At 45.4% G+C, this 17,500-nt stretch overlaps 1 protein-coding gene across 3 annotated transcripts in view; it reads left to right on the plus strand.

Moving 5' to 3' along the window:
* The window catches only part of LOC121553329 (sodium/calcium exchanger 1), a 169,300-nt gene extending 156,848 nt beyond the window's left edge, over positions 1 to 12,452 (plus strand). For all 3 annotated transcript variants that reach the window (XM_041866358.2, XM_041866359.2, XM_041866360.2), the window contains exons 6-7: positions 3,723 to 3,998; positions 11,921 to 12,452. In XM_041866358.2, coding sequence (XP_041722292.2) covers positions 3,723 to 3,998; positions 11,921 to 12,297 — 653 coding nt within the window. In that variant the 3' untranslated portion in view covers positions 12,298 to 12,452. The remainder of the gene's footprint in view (positions 1 to 3,722; positions 3,999 to 11,920) is intronic.
* Positions 12,453 to 17,500: the final 5,048 nt, after the last annotated feature.

Here is a 17,500-nt window from a genome sequence, read left to right on the forward strand (position 1 = left end):
CTTCTGGAGGGTTTTTCCCTTTTCTCTGTATTGGATCTCTGGGAGTGCCTGGGAGCTGTTTGGGGACTGCTCAATGAGAGGGGTTGTTCCACTGAGAGAATTGCCCATCACCCTGTTAACACAAGTCTCTCAGTCTGTTAGCTCATGGTGCTTCGCCAATGAACGGTGAAACATTCAATCTCTCTCGTCTCGTTAGCGTAGACTAGAGAAGCCATCAATGGTATAGTGGAGGGTAAACGTATATTATGAGTACACAAACATTATTACAAACCTATACACACAGTTGTTATGCACATTTTAGAATCTAAGAGTCCCCAGCTTGGTGTGATAAGAGTCATAGTGAAATGGGGATGTTGGTTGATTAGGTGAGGGAGTCTTGCAGTGTAGGCACTGCCTTCAACCCTAGAGCCTGGGGAGCAACAGGACAGCTGCTAACATCAACAGCAACCCAGATAGGGGGGATTAGAACAGAGACGAGGTACAGCGAGACAGGGAGATAGACAGTGTACAAGGAAGGAGAGTGAAAGAGTGAGACAGAAAATGAATGGAGAGAAAATGAAGGCTGTGAGACAGAATGGTAAGAGAAAGAAAGAGAGGGGTTGAGAAATAAATTGCCAGCGATAGGGCACTATACAATCTGTTTAAAATAAAATGTTCTCTGATTTGTTTTTCCAGGTTTCAGTTTTTCCCATTTTTTTCAGGTTTTCGCTCTCAAAATAACACTTTATAATAGAAAAAACAACAAAATTGGATGTCCTGAGTCCACAACAATGCTTAAACCATATCAGGTGACCACTTTTGAGGTCTGGGAGAAATGTAATACATTTAGATTTTTGGGTGTAGTTTCCCATTAATACAACTGCACACCAGCGATGTTTCTGTAGCACTCATATGATTGCAGAGTTTGCAAAACAAATGGCCACTGGATTAATGCAAATAATCATGATATCATTCTGCCAGGTAGGCATAGGCTACTTTCTAGTTACATTAAATTGAGAAGGTTTTGGGGAACCTTTCCATTCAGGGGTGTCATGCACCCCAAAAATCTGAGGGGGCACAAAGTACGTGAGGATGGCTGGGGGGTGTTCCAGAGGGGGGCTATGCCCCCCGTCCTTAAGTTGGAGAATTTAAAAAAAAATGTAAACACCATGAAACAGCGTTTTCCTGCACTCTAGAGTCATAATCATTATTCTTAATTCTTTGTAAAAAAAAAAAAAAAAGATAGATGTCAATTTTTCTGAATATCTAAAGGAAAGGGAAAGGAAAGGGGGAAACCTAGTCAGTTGTACAACTGAATGCATTCAACTGAAATGTGTTTTGAGCTGTCTGTATCCTCCTGACTGGTGGTTCTTCTTTAAATAAACTAAATATGCTTCTCTGCATCTCTGCAAAAATCTGGGTTAAATATTTAAAAGAATGTGTGTCTTATTCAGTACATTTAGTTATTGCTTGCTTTTCTAACGTCTACCAACCTTGGCAGCAGGCATGCCAGCTAAGATAGTTAGTTAGACAAGTTAGCTACTCTAACTTGATTGATAACTTGAATGGCTTCTTGGTAGCTAGTTATGAGGTTGGGAGATTGGGAACCTATCTGGTCTAGCTAAAACCAACTACATAAAATTGGTAAGTGGCTAGTAGTATTACAGATAAAGGGGGCACGTGCCCATGTGGCACCTATGTGGCATGATACCTCTGTTTCCATCATTATTAGCTTTACTGTACCACAAATTGGTAGACAACTACGCATACACTGACAGGGGCATTCCTGTGCCCTTTCTTCTTCAGAAACTTGAAGGAAAATACGAATCACTGATGCATTTTGTTCATACCTTATGATAATCTTGGGCAATTTAATGCATTTTCTAATAAATTCAATACATTTAGTTGATTTCTTATTAAGTTCAATACATGTTTTAATATTGTTGAATTCCGTTTCAATGTCTGGATTCCGTGATTCTGTCCACGTTCTCCGCAATTTGTATAGGGATTTTATAGGGATTTTATAGGGATTGTATAGGGATTTTATAGGGATTTTATAGGGATTGTATAGGGATTGTATATGGATTTTATAGGGATTTTATAGGGATTATACAGGGATTGTATAGGGATTTTATAGGGATTGTATAGGGATTTTTAGGGATTGTATAGGGATTGTATAGGGATTTTATAGGGATTGTATATGGATTTTATAGGAATTGTATAGGGATTTTATAGGGATTGTATAAGGATTTTATAGGGATTTTATAGGGATTTTATAGGGATTGTATTGTGATTTTATAGGGATTTTATAGGGATGTTATAGGGATTTTATAGGGATTTTATAGGGATTTTATAGGGCCCTACAGAGAGGCGGAAAGAGTGAGAGAAAGGCACTTAACACCATACTGCCATATTGTGTGTGTGTGTGTGTATGTGTGTGTGTGCTTTTCGACCATGCTTAAATGCCTGTTAGCTCCATCGGCTGGAGAGGAAACGAATGCTAGTTCCCCAACCTTAGTGGTTCCATAGAGGCCTGTTAGAGATTGTGGCAGGTTGCATCATAGAAGTAGTACTGGTTATGATGGGTCTGGGACTGGGACTGTCCTAGTGGGACACTCAAAATAAACCCCAGGTTTGTGGGAGAAAGGGGGATGGAGAGAGGGAGGTAGAGAGGGGTCAGGGTGGAAAAAAGACATTCTCTTCTCCAGCTGCAGACAGGAATGAAGGGAGATCATGGGAGAGAGAGAATAAGGAGATGAGTGTAAGGGGTTATGTCAGGGATTGTGTGTATGTGTGTTGTGGGGCAGAGGGGTGGGCTGTGTGTGTGTGTGTGTGTGTGTGTGTGTGTGTGTGTGTGTGTGTGTGTGTGTGTGTGTGTGTGTGTGTGTGTGTGTGTGTGTGTGTGTGCTAGCCTTTTTTTTGTGTCTTGAGCTTATCTTGTTAAAAACGGGTTGGAAAATTGCTCTTGACATTTCCGAGATGAATGGCATTGTGCAATGTGTCTGCCCTTTTACAGTGCATCACTATGTGAACATGTCTAATTTGGTCCCTTGAGATTGTAGTTCAGGCCATTTAACGACGCAATAATGATAGTCAAATGCCAGATGAATATTGTATGTCTAGAAAGATGTGTGTTTGTGTTGATCTACAGCAGTGCTCGTGTGTCTACAGTACAGTCTGTGATGTGAATGGCTGACATGCTGTCAGGAAGCCTAGGGCTTTAGTAAACATACAGGAGTTTGTTGTTGTTGTATTGTTTGTATATGGTTGTATTTTACATTTGTGTGACAGTTCTTGTCTATCAGTGTATCAGTGTTTTGTTACTTGTCAGGAGAGTAGCTGCTGCTTCCGCAAAAGCCCAATAAACAACAACAATAGGAACTCGCCAAGCACATACATTGACATACAAGTATGGTGATAATCAGGCATACTGTGTACACACACACACAGAGAGATTATTTGTATCTGTTAGAGAGGATTGGCTCCAATCCGAGACCCCAGGCCATGATTACACTCTGACAAACGAGCTCCGATGTTAGGAGCGGCAAACCATCATCACAAATCACATCACTTCGGCTGCCTTATTTCACAGAATATTGGAAGTTAAATCAAGTCTGGTGTTCAGTAAATGTTTGAGGAATATCATTCTTTCTTTTTCATAAACTCATCATAATCTCACCATTTCAGACCTCTTAACATCATGCTCTCTCTCTCCTCATCCCCCCTCTCTCTCCCTCTGCCAGGTGAGGATGACGAGGATGAAGAATGCGGCGAGGAGAAGCTGCCGTCCTGCTTCGACTACGTCATGCACTTCCTCACCGTCTTCTGGAAGGTTCTGTTTGCGTTCGTGCCCCCGACAGACTACTGGAACGGCTGGGCCTGCTTCGTGGTGTCCATCTGTATGATCGGCCTGCTCACAGCCTTCATCGGGGACCTGGCCTCCCACTTCGGCTGCACCGTGGGCCTCAAGGACTCTGTCACCGCCGTGGTGTTCGTGGCCCTGGGGACCTCTGTGCCAGGTAACATTATATACTTACACTGGTGTTTACGCTGGATTTACTTGCTATGTAATAGTCATGGTAGCATTCTTTTTACGGAGGAGATCAGATTTATTACTACAGAATGTGATGATTGTGGTAACGCTTTTCCTAAACATGTCCTCTAGATTTACTCTCTCCTAACACTCCAAGTGTCCAGTGATTACCTCCTCCATTTTCCATTTACACTGCTTACACCCCAGCTAGATAGTGTTTACATGTGTACATGACATGTTAGTCATTCGCTGATGCTCTATTCCTGAGCAGCTAAACGTATCTGTATACAAGTGAGGAGGTTGAACAAGGTCTACATACACACGTAAGAGCAGCTCAACCCCTCACAGCTACCTTGGCTTAAACTGCACAGTGCTGTTATGAATATTAGGACTAAATGTTTATGGGTTACGGGTGGGGTACCAGAAGGGTCAGTGGTGGGGTACCAGAAGGGTCAGTGGTGGGGTCCAGAAGGGTCAGTGGTGGGGTCCAGAAGGGTCAGTGGTGGGGTCCAGAAGGGTCAGTGGTGGGGTCCAGAAGGGTCAGTGGTGGGGTACCAGAAGGGTCAGTGGTGGGGTACCAGAAGGGTCAGTGGTGGGGTACCAGAAGGGTCAGTGGTGGGGTACCAGAAGGGTCAGTGGTGGGGTACCAGAAGGGTCAGTGGTGGGGTACCAGAAGGGTCAGTGGTGGGGTACCAGAAGGGTCAGTGGTGGGGTCCAGAAGGGTCAGTGGTGGGGTCCAGAAGGGTCAGTGGTGGGGTCCAGAAGGGTCAGTGGTGGGGTACCAGAAGGGTCAGTGGTGGGGTACCAGAAGGGTCAGTGGTGGGGTACCAGAAGGGTCAGTGGTGGGGTACCAGAAGGGTCAGTGGTGGGGTCCAGAATGGTCAGTGGTGGGGTCCAGAAGGGTCAGTGGTGGGGTACCAGAAGGGTCAGTGGTGGGGTACCAGAAGGGTCAGTGGTGGGGTACCAGAAGGGTCAGTGGTGGGGTACCAGAAGGGTCAGTGGTGGGGTCCAGAAGGGTCAGTGGTGGGGTACCAGAAGGGTCAGTGGTGGGGTACCAGAAGGGTCAGTGGTGGGGTCCAGAAGGGTCAGTGGTGGGGTACCAGAAGGGTCAGTGGTGGGGTACCAGAAGGGTCAGTGGTGGGGTCCAGAAGATGAGTGATATCTGTCTTTAGAGGCAAAACAAGGGCAGTGACTCAGATGTGGAGCCACACACACACACACACACACACACACACATACTGCTCTTTGCGGTTTGGACTGTAGCAGCAGCCTGGGTGTGATTGCATGTTTCTCATTCACACTATGTACAGAGCACACACACACACACACACACACACACACACACACACACACACACACACACACACACACATAGCTCGATAGCTTTCAAATGGGCCTGTTACAGTACTTAGCTAATTAGCACCCAGCCCATGTATTAGACACTGAGCCGCTTCACATACCTGCTGACCAGCCAGGCACTGTAACTCACTCAGGGCTGGTCCACCGCTCTGACACTTCTAGGCTGTAAACCCCACTGGACTACTGTAAAACCCAACACTACTGTACTACTTTAACCCTCACTATTACTGTTAACGCCATTTTACTAGCACTAAGGACTGGGGACAAAGAGGTGTAGAGAACTAATACAAGCAGTCAATATTCTTTGTCTGTCATTCTGTTTGTTTGCACAAAGTATGTTTTGTGTGTGTGTCTGTACTTTCAGAGTACACACATGACTCTATGGTGTACTCCCGGGTGTATGTAGTTGCCTCCTAAACACATTTGAACCCTGCCTCCCCATGCTCACACAAACACACACACACATCAATGTGCTGCTCCGCCACCCATGTTCATTAGCCTGGAGTAATTGTTCATGGGGCTCAGGTGTGTTTTGTGTTCTGCCCTTTAGTGTTCAGGGGCATGACTGTGATGCATTACACTACACAAGAGCATTAACAATAACCGAGGGGGTTAGCTAGCATTACCTGCCGAAGCGCTGTGCTGTTGTGCTGCTTAAATGGACCCTGCTGTAACCTCCACAACACACCTCCCACCCCACTGTAATTATAGTCAATACAACGGCACACCGCAGCCACACGGCTCAATGAGCCTCGTTTGTCATGGTCAGTCAGCCGGAGAAGACCATCAGCAGCCCAAACAAAGGTAGTATAGAGGGAGATGAGTGTGTGTGTGTGTGTGTGTGTGTGTGTGTGTGTGTGTGTGTGTGTGTGTGTGTGTATGTATGTGTGTGTGTGTGTGTGTGTGTGCGCGTTCATGTGTGAATATTCTGAGTATAGTAGAGAGCACACTGACTTAAATATGTAAATCTCTGCATTTAGTCATGCAATACGAAAGTGAGCCTTGTATACAGTACACCAAAAAGTACATTAGTCTCAAGGGTGTTTTCCATCCCACATGTGGCTTTGCTAGTGCAAGGTTGAGAAATAACACTGTAGAGAGAGTGGTGAACAACACTTACCAGGCATACTGCTGGCAGACTGCTGGCCTACTGCCCTCCCGGACTCACACACACACACACACACACACACACACACACACACACACAAACACACATACACACACACACACACACACACATAGACACACACACACACACACACACACAAACACACACACACACACACACACACACACACACACACATACAAACACACACATACACACACACACATAGACACACACACACACACACACAAACACACACACACACATACACACACACACATACACACACACACATACAAACACACACAAACACACACATACACACACACATAGACACACACACACACACAAACACACATACCCACACACATACAAACACACACACACACACACACACACACACACACAAACACACACATCTAAATAGGTTAACAGAACGAGCCTCTTCTGTCAAGACTTTACTCAGAAAGCATCAGGTATAAATATAGGTCCAGCTGTTGGCCAATTAGCACCTCCCCCTCTGTGTTGATGTTTACTACTTCACAAAGTGGAGTCTTTCTGGTTGGAGCTCTTGCCGTGCTAGGTTGATACACTTTGCAGGTGTTATGGAGAACGACTTAATGACTGTCTCTCCCAGTTTTTTCTCAGTGCAGGTACAGATGTAGGATATTAATTTGAGCCAGTTTGCTACAGCAGGAAAATAATTCTGCAACAACAGGAAATGTGAATTATTATGTGGATTATAATTCATGGATATTTTTCCCCTTTTTCGTAAGGGGAAATCATGTCTGAAATTTCAAAGTGGAAATGACAAACTTCAGAAGCCTTTTTAAACCTCAAATACACTATAAGCTTTACATTTCCTGCATTGCAACAGGGTGATCAAATTATGATCTGACATCTGTAGAAGGACTTATCCTGTTAGTACCACAGACCTACTGTCATTATTTCTAGTGCAATGGACTGCTCCTCTATAAGACCTTACTAGGCAAACAGCCAATGGTTGATATAATGGTTGATCCCTCTAAGATCTGTAGGCGTGAGCTTGACATTTATCATGAAGGCTTGGATAGTTTATGTGGTGCACAGTCACAGTCAGTCCTAACACGTCTACAGAAAGAGAGCAGGAGAAGCTGATCATAGTTTTCGAATTCTATGTTCCTGACTACAAATGGATAGTAGAAGTGTGGGAGCATCGATTCATGTGAGAATACTCGCAGCACACAGGATGTGACATTATCAGCATCGCTGCCTCCTGGCCTTGTCAGGAAGGGACAGCAGAGACGCACAAAGGGGTGAAGGCCTAATCGGCCGTAGTAATCGATATAGCCATTAGCGGCAGCTGCGGCAGAGAAAGGCTGTTGCTGCATGTAAATAGGGCCAGAGAGAGCAGCAGATGTGTGGCAGTTAAATGGCTGGTGATTGTAGGGCTTGTCAAAGACAACAGTCTCCACTGTGACTGTGTGATGTCACAGCCAGGAAGTGATTAGTGATTAGTCTTACAGATGAGCTTGAGCCTTTTTCTGCTGTCTGCTTGAGAAAAGCAATTTTCTTGGAGGTAGAGAAGACTGCAGGCTCTTGATAGGACAGAGGAGATTGAATATGCTCTCACAAAGGGGGAGAGAGAGGGGCAATGAGAAGTACAACAGGTGGGATATCTGCCAATCCCACACATACTGTGCTGATTACACACACACACACACACACACACACACACACACACACACACACACACACACACACACACACACACACACACACACACACACACACAGTCACACAGAGCCATTATATCTACCCACACACACTGTGCTGATTACACAGACACACACACACACACAGTCACACAGAGCCATTATATCTACCCACACACACAGTTCTCTGTGTGTGTGTGTGCAGGTGGTAGTGCTGAAAACAACTGCCTGGGTTTTGACATTGTGCACATTTGAGCACACAAGCACACACACACACACACATACACACACACACACACACACACACTCACCTCCCTCTATACTACCTTTGTTTGGGCTGCTGATGGTCTTCTCTGACAAACAAATCCCTCTATTTCCTCTGACAGGACAAACTGTGCCATTCTAGACAGCCTCCATCTCCTTCCCTCCTACTCTCCTTCCTCCCATCCCTCCTTCCCTCCTTCCCTCCTTCCTTCCTTCCCTCCGTCCCTCCTTCCCTCCATACCTCCTTCCCTCCTTCCCTCCGTACCTCCTTCCCTACTTCCCTACTTCCCTCCTTCCCTCCTTCCCTCCATACCTCCTTCCCTCCTTCCCTCCATACCTCCTTCCCTACTTCCCTCCTTCCCTCCTTCCCTCCTTCCCTCCTTCCCTCCATCCCACCGTTCCTTCCTTCTCAGGGAAGCTGACAGTATGATCAGTACAGATGAGGCAGCCCCTGTCTGTTCTACATCAGCCTTTACCTAGTCCACAGCTCTCTCCCCTGTCTGTTCTACATCAGCCTTTACCTAGTCCACAGCTCTCTCCCCTGTCTGTTCTACATCAGCCTTTACCTAGTCCACAGCTCTCTCCCCTGTCTGTTCTACATCAGCCTTTACCTAGTCCACAGCTCTCTCCCCTGTCTGTTCTACATCAGCCTTTACCTACTCCACAGCTCTCTCCCCTGTCTGTTCTACATCAGCCTTTACCTAGTCCACAGCTCTCTCCCCTGTCTGTTCTACATCAGCCTTTACCTAGTCCACAGCTCTCTCCCCTGTCTGTTCTACATCAGCCTTTACCTAGTCCACAGCTCTCTCCCCTGTCTGTTCTACATCAGCCTTTACCTAGTCCACAGCTCTCTCCCCTGTCTGTTCTACATCAGCCTTTACCTAGTCCACAGCTCTCTCCCCTGTCTGTTCTACATCAGCCTTTACCTAGTCCACAGCTCTCTCCCCTGTCTGTTCTACATCAGCCTTTACCTAGTCCACAGCTCTCTCCCTGTCTGTTCTACATCAGCCTTTACCTAGTCCACAGCTCTCTCCCCTGTCTGTTCTACATCAGCCTTTACCTAGTCCACAGCTCTCTCCCCTGTCTGTTCTACATCAGCCTTTACCTACTCCACAGCTCTCTCCCCTGTATGTCTGTCCATCCTGCTTTTGTCCTCCCTCTGCATTCTGCTCAGTGGATCCAACCACCTTGTGTTATCAGAGAGAGAGAGCCTTTGTTCCAGCCTGCCGTACAAAGCCTGCTGCATTGCCAATGGCTGGCTCAGTCTACTCTACTGCAGCTCTCTCTTACAGACGTCTAAACACACCACACGGCACTATCCAGCTAGCTAAAGCAATCTCTGTAGAGAGGAAAAGAGCTGTCCTTGAACAACAAAAGGACCTGAAATGATTGCCCTAATTTAACCATTACATTTATTGAGAGAGACGGAGAGACAGAAAAAGAAAGGAAATACATGAGTAAATGAGGGCTACAAAGTATATTGAAAGCAGGTGCTTCCACACAGATGTGGTTCTTGAGTTAATTAAGCAATTAACATCCCATCATGCTTAGGGTCATGTATAAAAATGCTGGGCAGGCCATTATTTTGGCTACCATGGCTATGCCCCCATAGGAGGACAATGCCCCCATCCACAGGGCACAAGTGGTCACTGAATGGTTTGATGAGCATGAAAACTATGTAAACCATATTCCATGGCCGTCTCAGTCACCACATCTCAACCCAAATTAAAAACGTATGCGAGATTCTGGGGTGGCGCCTGAGACAGCGTTTTCCGCCACAAGCAACAAAACACCAAATTATGGAATTCCTTGTGGAAGAATTGTCTCCTCCCTCTAATAGAGTTCCAGACACTTGTAGAATCTATGCCAAGGCGCATTGATGCTGTTCTGGCTCGTGGTGGCCCAACACCCTATTAAGACACTTTGTGTTGGAGTTTCCTTTATTTTGGCAGTTACCTGTTGCTTATACACTTTATGTTTTTCAATAATATCTCTTCCTGGTCTTGGTCCAGTGGGTTTGCAGCTCAGTGCAAGGCCAGAGTGGCCAGTCGGCAGGCAGGGGATCAAGGGGTGAGTCCCTGAGAGTACTATCCAGAGTCACTGGACCAGAGATGGATTATTTTCAAGTAATACATCTTCCTTAGTTATGCCTTACAGCTCTCAGACAGGTGTCTGTCTGTGCGTGTGTGTGTGTGTGTGTGTGTGTGTTTCTTCAGAACTAAGCCTTTTTGTGATTGATAATAGAGGTGTTCTGATCAACCACAGCTACTGGGTCCAATGTACTCACTACTGTGGTCCAGTAACATCCACACTTGTATGCCCATGTCAGTGCTTGTCCTGTGCCATGTTGAAGTCATCAGAGCTAGATTCCCATTGAATAGTGCCATCCGGGGCCAATGACCATGTTATCATGTCCAGCTGGCAGAGCCTGGTGCCAGTTTAGTGAATGGAGTCACCCTGAGGAGCACTATGTCTCAACCTGTCTCTCTGTCTCTCTCTCTGTCTCTCTCTGTCTCTCTCTCTCTGTCTCTCTGTCTCCTTCCTTCCTTCCTTCCTTCCTTCCTTCCTTCCTTCCTTCCTTCCTTCCTTCCTTCCTTCCTTCCTTCCTTCCTTCCTTCCTTCCTTCCTTCCTTCCTTCCTTCCTTCCTTCCTTCCTTCCTTCCTTCCTTCCTTCCTTCCTTCCTTCATTTTCTCTCTCGCTCTCTCTCTCTCTCTCTCTCTCTCTCTCTCTCTCTCTCTCTCTCTCTCTCTCTCTCTCTCTCCCTCCTTCCCCCACTTCTCCTCTTTTCCCCTGCCCATTTGGCCAGAGCTGAAAGACCAAGTCCTTTCTCTGTTGAAGGTGCCAGGAAAAGGATAGGGGAGGGAGTGCACAAAGGAAGTGAGGGAGGACTGAGGGACAGAAAGGGGAATAAAACAGAGTGCTTTGTCACTTGCCAATGAAAGACATCTTCAAAATTAGGCTGGTTGCCTTGACTCTCTATGGAAGCATTTGCTCCTGGCAAGGTAACTGCAACTTAGCATAAACGGCTCCACTCCAGAGATTGGATGGTCTCTTCCTGCTGGGCTGCTGTTATTCCTAGAGCAGACTAGTTCAATCCAGTCACAGAGAAGGCCATTTATAAATAGGATTGTGCTTGCCTAAGGTATTGAATTGGGTCTGGGGGAAAGAGATTCAGACAGAAGATTTCTGCTGAGACGGAGGTCCTGTCACAGCAATGGTTCCAATTTTGCTCCCTGATTATAGTCTCCAGACAATACATTGAATAATGTTTTATGAAATGAGGCTGTTCAGGGTTCTCTACTTTGTGAATTAATATTTAGCTTTTTTGTTTTGTCTGTCACCCTTCACCAACATCCTCTTCCCCTTGCCCATACCCCATCAACATTCATTCCTCCCATCCAATAACCTTTTCCCAATCCTTATTGAATCACACACAACATACAACACTAACCTCTATCCTCCATCCTCCTCCCCTTCTCCCAGACACCTTTGCCAGTAAGGTGGCAGCCATCCAGGACCAGTATGCTGACGCATCCATCGGCAACGTGACGGGCAGCAACGCGGTCAATGTGTTCCTGGGCATCGGCGTGGCCTGGTCCATCGCTGCCATCTACCACAACTCCAAGGGCAACGACTTCAAGGTAGACCCGGGGAGCCTGGCCTTCTCCGTCACCCTCTTCACCATCTTCGCGTTCATCTGCGTGGGGGTGCTGATGTACCGGCGGCGGCCTTCGATTGGTGGCGAGCTGGGAGGTCCGCGGACTCCCAAGGTACTGACCACCATGCTGTTTGTCAGCCTGTGGCTGCTGTACATTCTGTTCTCCTCGCTGGAGGTCTACTGCCACTTCAATGCCTTCTAAACAGCATCAGACTTAAGAAGGCCCAAGAAGAGCTAACCAGAGACAAGGAGGCAACAGCAGTGGTGAATAATGTTTTCCTCTTGTCATTAATAACCCCTCCCCCCTTTCCCCCTTTTAAGAAGTGAAAGAACGCCCCCCCCCACACCCCCGTCCCCCCGTCCCCCGTCCCCCATCCATCCATCCCCATAGTCTAGTGCTTTAAGGGATGAAACTGGTTGTTCAGGCGAGGAGAGGCCTGCCAAGGCAGGGACAGACACCCCTCTGAAGTCTGTAGAATGCCAAGTGAGTCTGTGTGTGTGTGTGTGTGTGTGTGTGTGTGTGTGTGTGTGTGTGTGTGTGTGTGTGTGTGTGTGTGTGTGTGTGTGTGTGTGTGTGTGTGTGTGTGTGTGTGTGTGTGTTCATGTGCATGTGCGTGCGTGTGCGTGTGTGTTCGTAGGTGCATGCGTGCGTGCATCCTGAGCTGTTTAGTATATCTCTTACTACTCAGCAACCCTCCAGAAACAGCATCGTCCACGCCTGGCGCTCGTTTCAAACTAAACACTAGACATCTGAGTGAAATCCTTTAATTCCCCAGACCATTATCATTAATATGTATATGCATGAACATCAAAATAAATTAAAATAGATTCAGCTGTTCGCGAACATAGTGGGTGGGGAGTAACAGCTACTTTTAAAGAAGGTCTCTCCTCTGTGTGTGAGTCTTTATAAATCTCAGTTAGGGCCTGGCTGCAAGAGCTGCCCACCACCTTCTGATCCTCGGTTTGATCCCCAGTAGAAAATCTGATTAGGGTTCCTCTGTTATTTTATCTTGCTGCAGATGTAGTTGTGTAAAAGATGAAAAACAAGGAGTTTAGCATAATTTTACCTTAAAGGCCGTATCGTGATTGAATGGCCAGCGTTACCATTTTAACTATCAGATAACTCGTTGTCAACTTAAATGATCATTTTCAAAACTATCCCAAGATCGCTTTTCCAGTTTAGTCAATAGGAGTGTCATCACCACCATGCTTGATTCAAATTGCAATAGAATGCAGAGAAGCCATACTGTATAAACTCTATCCATTGGCTACATGCCTTTCAGCAGCTACTCCCATTGGCTCTTCCTCTCCCTATGTGTGTCTAAGTTCCTCCCTGACTGGTCTTTCTATCAATCCCAATCCTCTGTGGGCTCTACAGCCAATTCTTAACCACTAACCCTAACCAGAAACGTTAACCCTTTACCCCTCACCCCTATCCTAAACCCGCCCTCAACACTTAATCCACACCCTCTTCCTCTCTCCACTGAGCTGCACATCTTAATTTACAAACATAAAATGGAATATTCCATCAAACAATATCTTAAACATAAATACATCAATTGTAATGGACAGAAGTGTAGATTAAACTGTTTCGATAATGCAGTAGCCCTATAGAGACATTTTACAGATGTTCAAAGTGAAGCCGGTGAGAAATACATTGGCTGGGTATTTCCTCTTTTCAGAGGTAAAAAGCTTTTGTCTTAATGATGCAATCATTTTAATCCACTTTACTGCCAGTCTCCAGATATAAGGGTTTACACGTCCAGTTTAGGCAGACAGATCAATCCGTATGTGGAAGATGAAGGCAGTCCACATTATTTACACCTTCAATCGATTTTTGATGTTAAAGGTAGGATGAATATCCTGCATTTCCTACTGAGTTTGTTTTATACTTGATGTGTAAAGTGATAATGAAGTAAAAGTAATCATAGAGTTGTAGTTTGATTTAGAAAATTATAAACATAGCAAGATTTTGTATTTTCTTGTCATTTCTCACCATAGAATTTGCAGCCCCCTAGAAGGTTCTAGATTAAAGCACTTATAGTGCATTCAGAAAGTATTCATACCCCTTGACTTCCACATTTTGTTACGTTACAGCCTTATTCTAAAATGGATTAAATTGGGTTTTTTCCTCATCAATCTACACACAATACCCCATAATGACAAAGCAAAAACAGGTTTTTAGACATTTTTGCAAAGCATAAATTTTTTGGGGGGGAAATATCACATTTACACAAGTATTCAGACCCTTTACTCAGTACTCTGTTGAAGCACCTTTGGCAGCGATAACAGTCTCAAGTCTTCTTGGGTATGACGCTACAAGCTTGGCACACCAGTATTTGGGGAGTTACTCCCATTCTTCTCTGCAGATCCTCTCAAGCTCTGTCAGGTTGGATGGGGAGAGTCGCTGCACAGCTATTTTCAGGTCTCTCCATAGATTTTAGATCTGGTTCAAGTCCGTGCTCCGGCTGGGCCACTCAAGGACATTCAGAGACTTGTCCCGAAGCCACTCCTGTGTTGTCTTGGCTTTGTGCTTAGGGTCATGGTCCTGTTGGAAGGTGAACCTTCGCCCCAGTCTGAGATCCTGAGCGCTCTGGAGCAGGTTTTCATCAAGGATCTCTCAGTACTTTGCTCCATTCATCTTTCCCTCGATCCTGACTAGTCTCCCAGTCCCTGCCGCTGAAAACATCCCCACAGCATGATGCTGCCACCACCATGCTTCACTGTAGGGATGGTGCCAGGTTTCCTCCAGACGTGACACTTGGCATTCAGGCCAAAGTGTTCAATCTTGGTTTCATCAGACCAGAGAATCTTCTTTCTCATGGTCTGAGAGTCCTTTCGGTGCCTTTTGGCAAACTCCAATTGGGCTCTCATGTGCCTTTTACTGAGGAGTGGCTTCCGTCTGGCCGTCTGATTAGTGTAGTGCTGCAGAGATGGTTGTCCTTCTGGAAGGTTCTCCCATCTCCACAGAGTAACTCTGGAGCTCTGTCAGAGTGACCATTGGGTCACCTCCCTGACCAAGGCCCTTCTCCCCGGATTGCTCAGTTTGGTCGGGCGGTCAGCTCTAGGAAGAGTCTTAGTGGTTCCAAACTTCTTCCATTTAAGAATGATGGAGGCCACTGTGTTCTTGGGGACCTTCCTTCAATGCTGCATACATTTTTTGGTACCCTTCCCCAGATCTGTGCCTCGACACAATCCTGTCTCGGAGCTCTACAGACAATTCCTTCGACCATCATGGTTTGGTTTTTGCTCTGACATACACTGTCAACTGTGGGACCTTATATAGACAGGTGTGTGCCTTTCCAAATCATGTCCAATCAATTGCATTTACCACAGGTGGACTCCAATCAAGTTGTAGAAACATCAAGGATGATCAATGGAGACAGGACCTGGGCTCAATTTCGAGTCTCATTGCAAAGGGTCTGAATTCTTATGTAAATAAGGCATTTCTGTTGTCGCTTTGTCATTATGGGGTATTGTGTGTAGATTGATGAGGATTTTTTTTATTTAATCAATTTTAGAATAAGGCTGTAACGTCACAAAATGTGGAAAAAGTAAAGGGGTCTGAATACTTTCCGAATGCACTGTATATGGAAGTCAAGCGCAGTTTACTCCTCTTTTGCCAAAGGGAACTATTTCTAATGGAAACTCCAGTAACAGCATAGCCAGAATAGTAGTGGGTTTTCTAACACACTGACGTTTCTTAACAACACCAAAAAGACCCCTCTGCGGTACTAAAAGTATTGATATTGTTTAACCGAAACAGAACATTTCTAATGACAAATTTGTATAAAAACATTCACATTTCATGGAGATGGGTTAATGCTTGCTTGTACCCTTTCTTACCTGGTCTTAAGTGAACTTGTTCACGAATGAACAACTGTGGTAAGGGTTTTTAAGGTTCATTCTACTATGATGGGGTGTGGGGGTTTGTATTACAGTAGCTGTAGGTTAATTATGAAGGGGGGGGGGGTGGTATCAAGCTCTAGAATAGCTCTATTCGTTTTTTGGATGGAGTGGGGTGGAGTGTTTCGAAGTGAAGGAAAAACATTGCACTGGTTCCCGAGTTTCTAATGAAAAGGATGACATTGCTTATATGCTGATGGTGACCCTGCTGTTACGTGATTATATAAACTTTCGCTGACCTGAAAACATTACTATGACAATGACATACTTAAAAAGACCTCAAACCCTAATATAAAGTACAAATGAAAAGAGGAGGTGGAGGAGGAGGTGGAGGAGGTGGAGGAGGTGGAGGAGGAGGAGGAGGAGGAGAAAGATGAAGAAGAAGAAGAAGAAGAAGAAGAAGAAGAAGAAGAAGAAGAAATAACATGTGAAGTACTGTGTACTGGTGCAGTGAAGCACAAGGACTTCTCCTGCCCAGCATGTGTCGCTATGGTGTGTGTCTGCACCGTGACTGTGCAGCATCTCTCTGTATCCTCTTACCCCCCGCCCCATGTCCATATTTTGGAATGTTAATGTGCTACTTGTTCACACTGTGCATGAATGATAACATGTCTGTATATAATAAGCAGTATCCCATTCGTTGATGTTGACGGAGGTTTGAATGATGTATAGATTCGGACTTGTTAACCCCCCCCATGTACTAGAACCTAATGTTTTATTTGAAGTTGAATGATGTCTTTGGTAAATTGCACATTCAATTAAAAAAGGCAATATCTGCTGTTGTTGAATGAGGGTGAGAACTTAAAGAGTTATGTATCTTAAGGGAGTTGCATGGGAATTTGTACAAAAGACGCTGCTTGCTTATAATGACATGGCTGCTTGTATTATTTGACAGTGTAAGAGAACTATGTACATCAAAGGCTATTTTGTCATTGAAGATATCATATGTATATACTGTATAGTGTTAACAGAGAGAGGTCTGATACCTCCACATATCTTAGAGAATTCTACATATTTATTTTAAAACCCTCACTAAACTCAAGAATGACAAATATTACCTTTTTGGAGAAGTAGTTTGCTTAAAAGCTTGTTTTGCTCTCTCTCTCTGTTCCTTCCGTGCTGAGCAGTGTTTCGTCTTTGATACCTGAGAAGTGTCATTTCTTTGGGGTGGTTTTTCATTCTTTGTCTCAAGATCTGTCCGTCTGTCTGTCTACCTGGTATGTGCCTGCCTCTCTGTCTCACTGGCTGGCTGGTACTGTGCATGCCTATCTGTCTCCGTCCCTGTTGAGTGTCTGTCTGTCTGTCTGTACTTGAGGTGTGTCACCTGATCACCACCCCTCCCTCCCTCCCTCCGCTCAGATGAACCTGTAGTTTTCAGGGTTCTAACATCTCTCACTTTCTCTCTCTTTTCCCTCCTTGCATTCCCTGTCTCTCACTCTTTAACTTTCTCTCAAGCTCACCCTCTCGATCTGTCATGTCCTTGCTCTCTCTCGTACAGG

This window comes from Coregonus clupeaformis, chromosome 37 (assembly GCF_020615455.1).
Source record: "Coregonus clupeaformis isolate EN_2021a chromosome 37, ASM2061545v1, whole genome shotgun sequence".
NCBI lineage: Eukaryota > Metazoa > Chordata > Actinopteri > Salmoniformes > Salmonidae > Coregonus > Coregonus clupeaformis.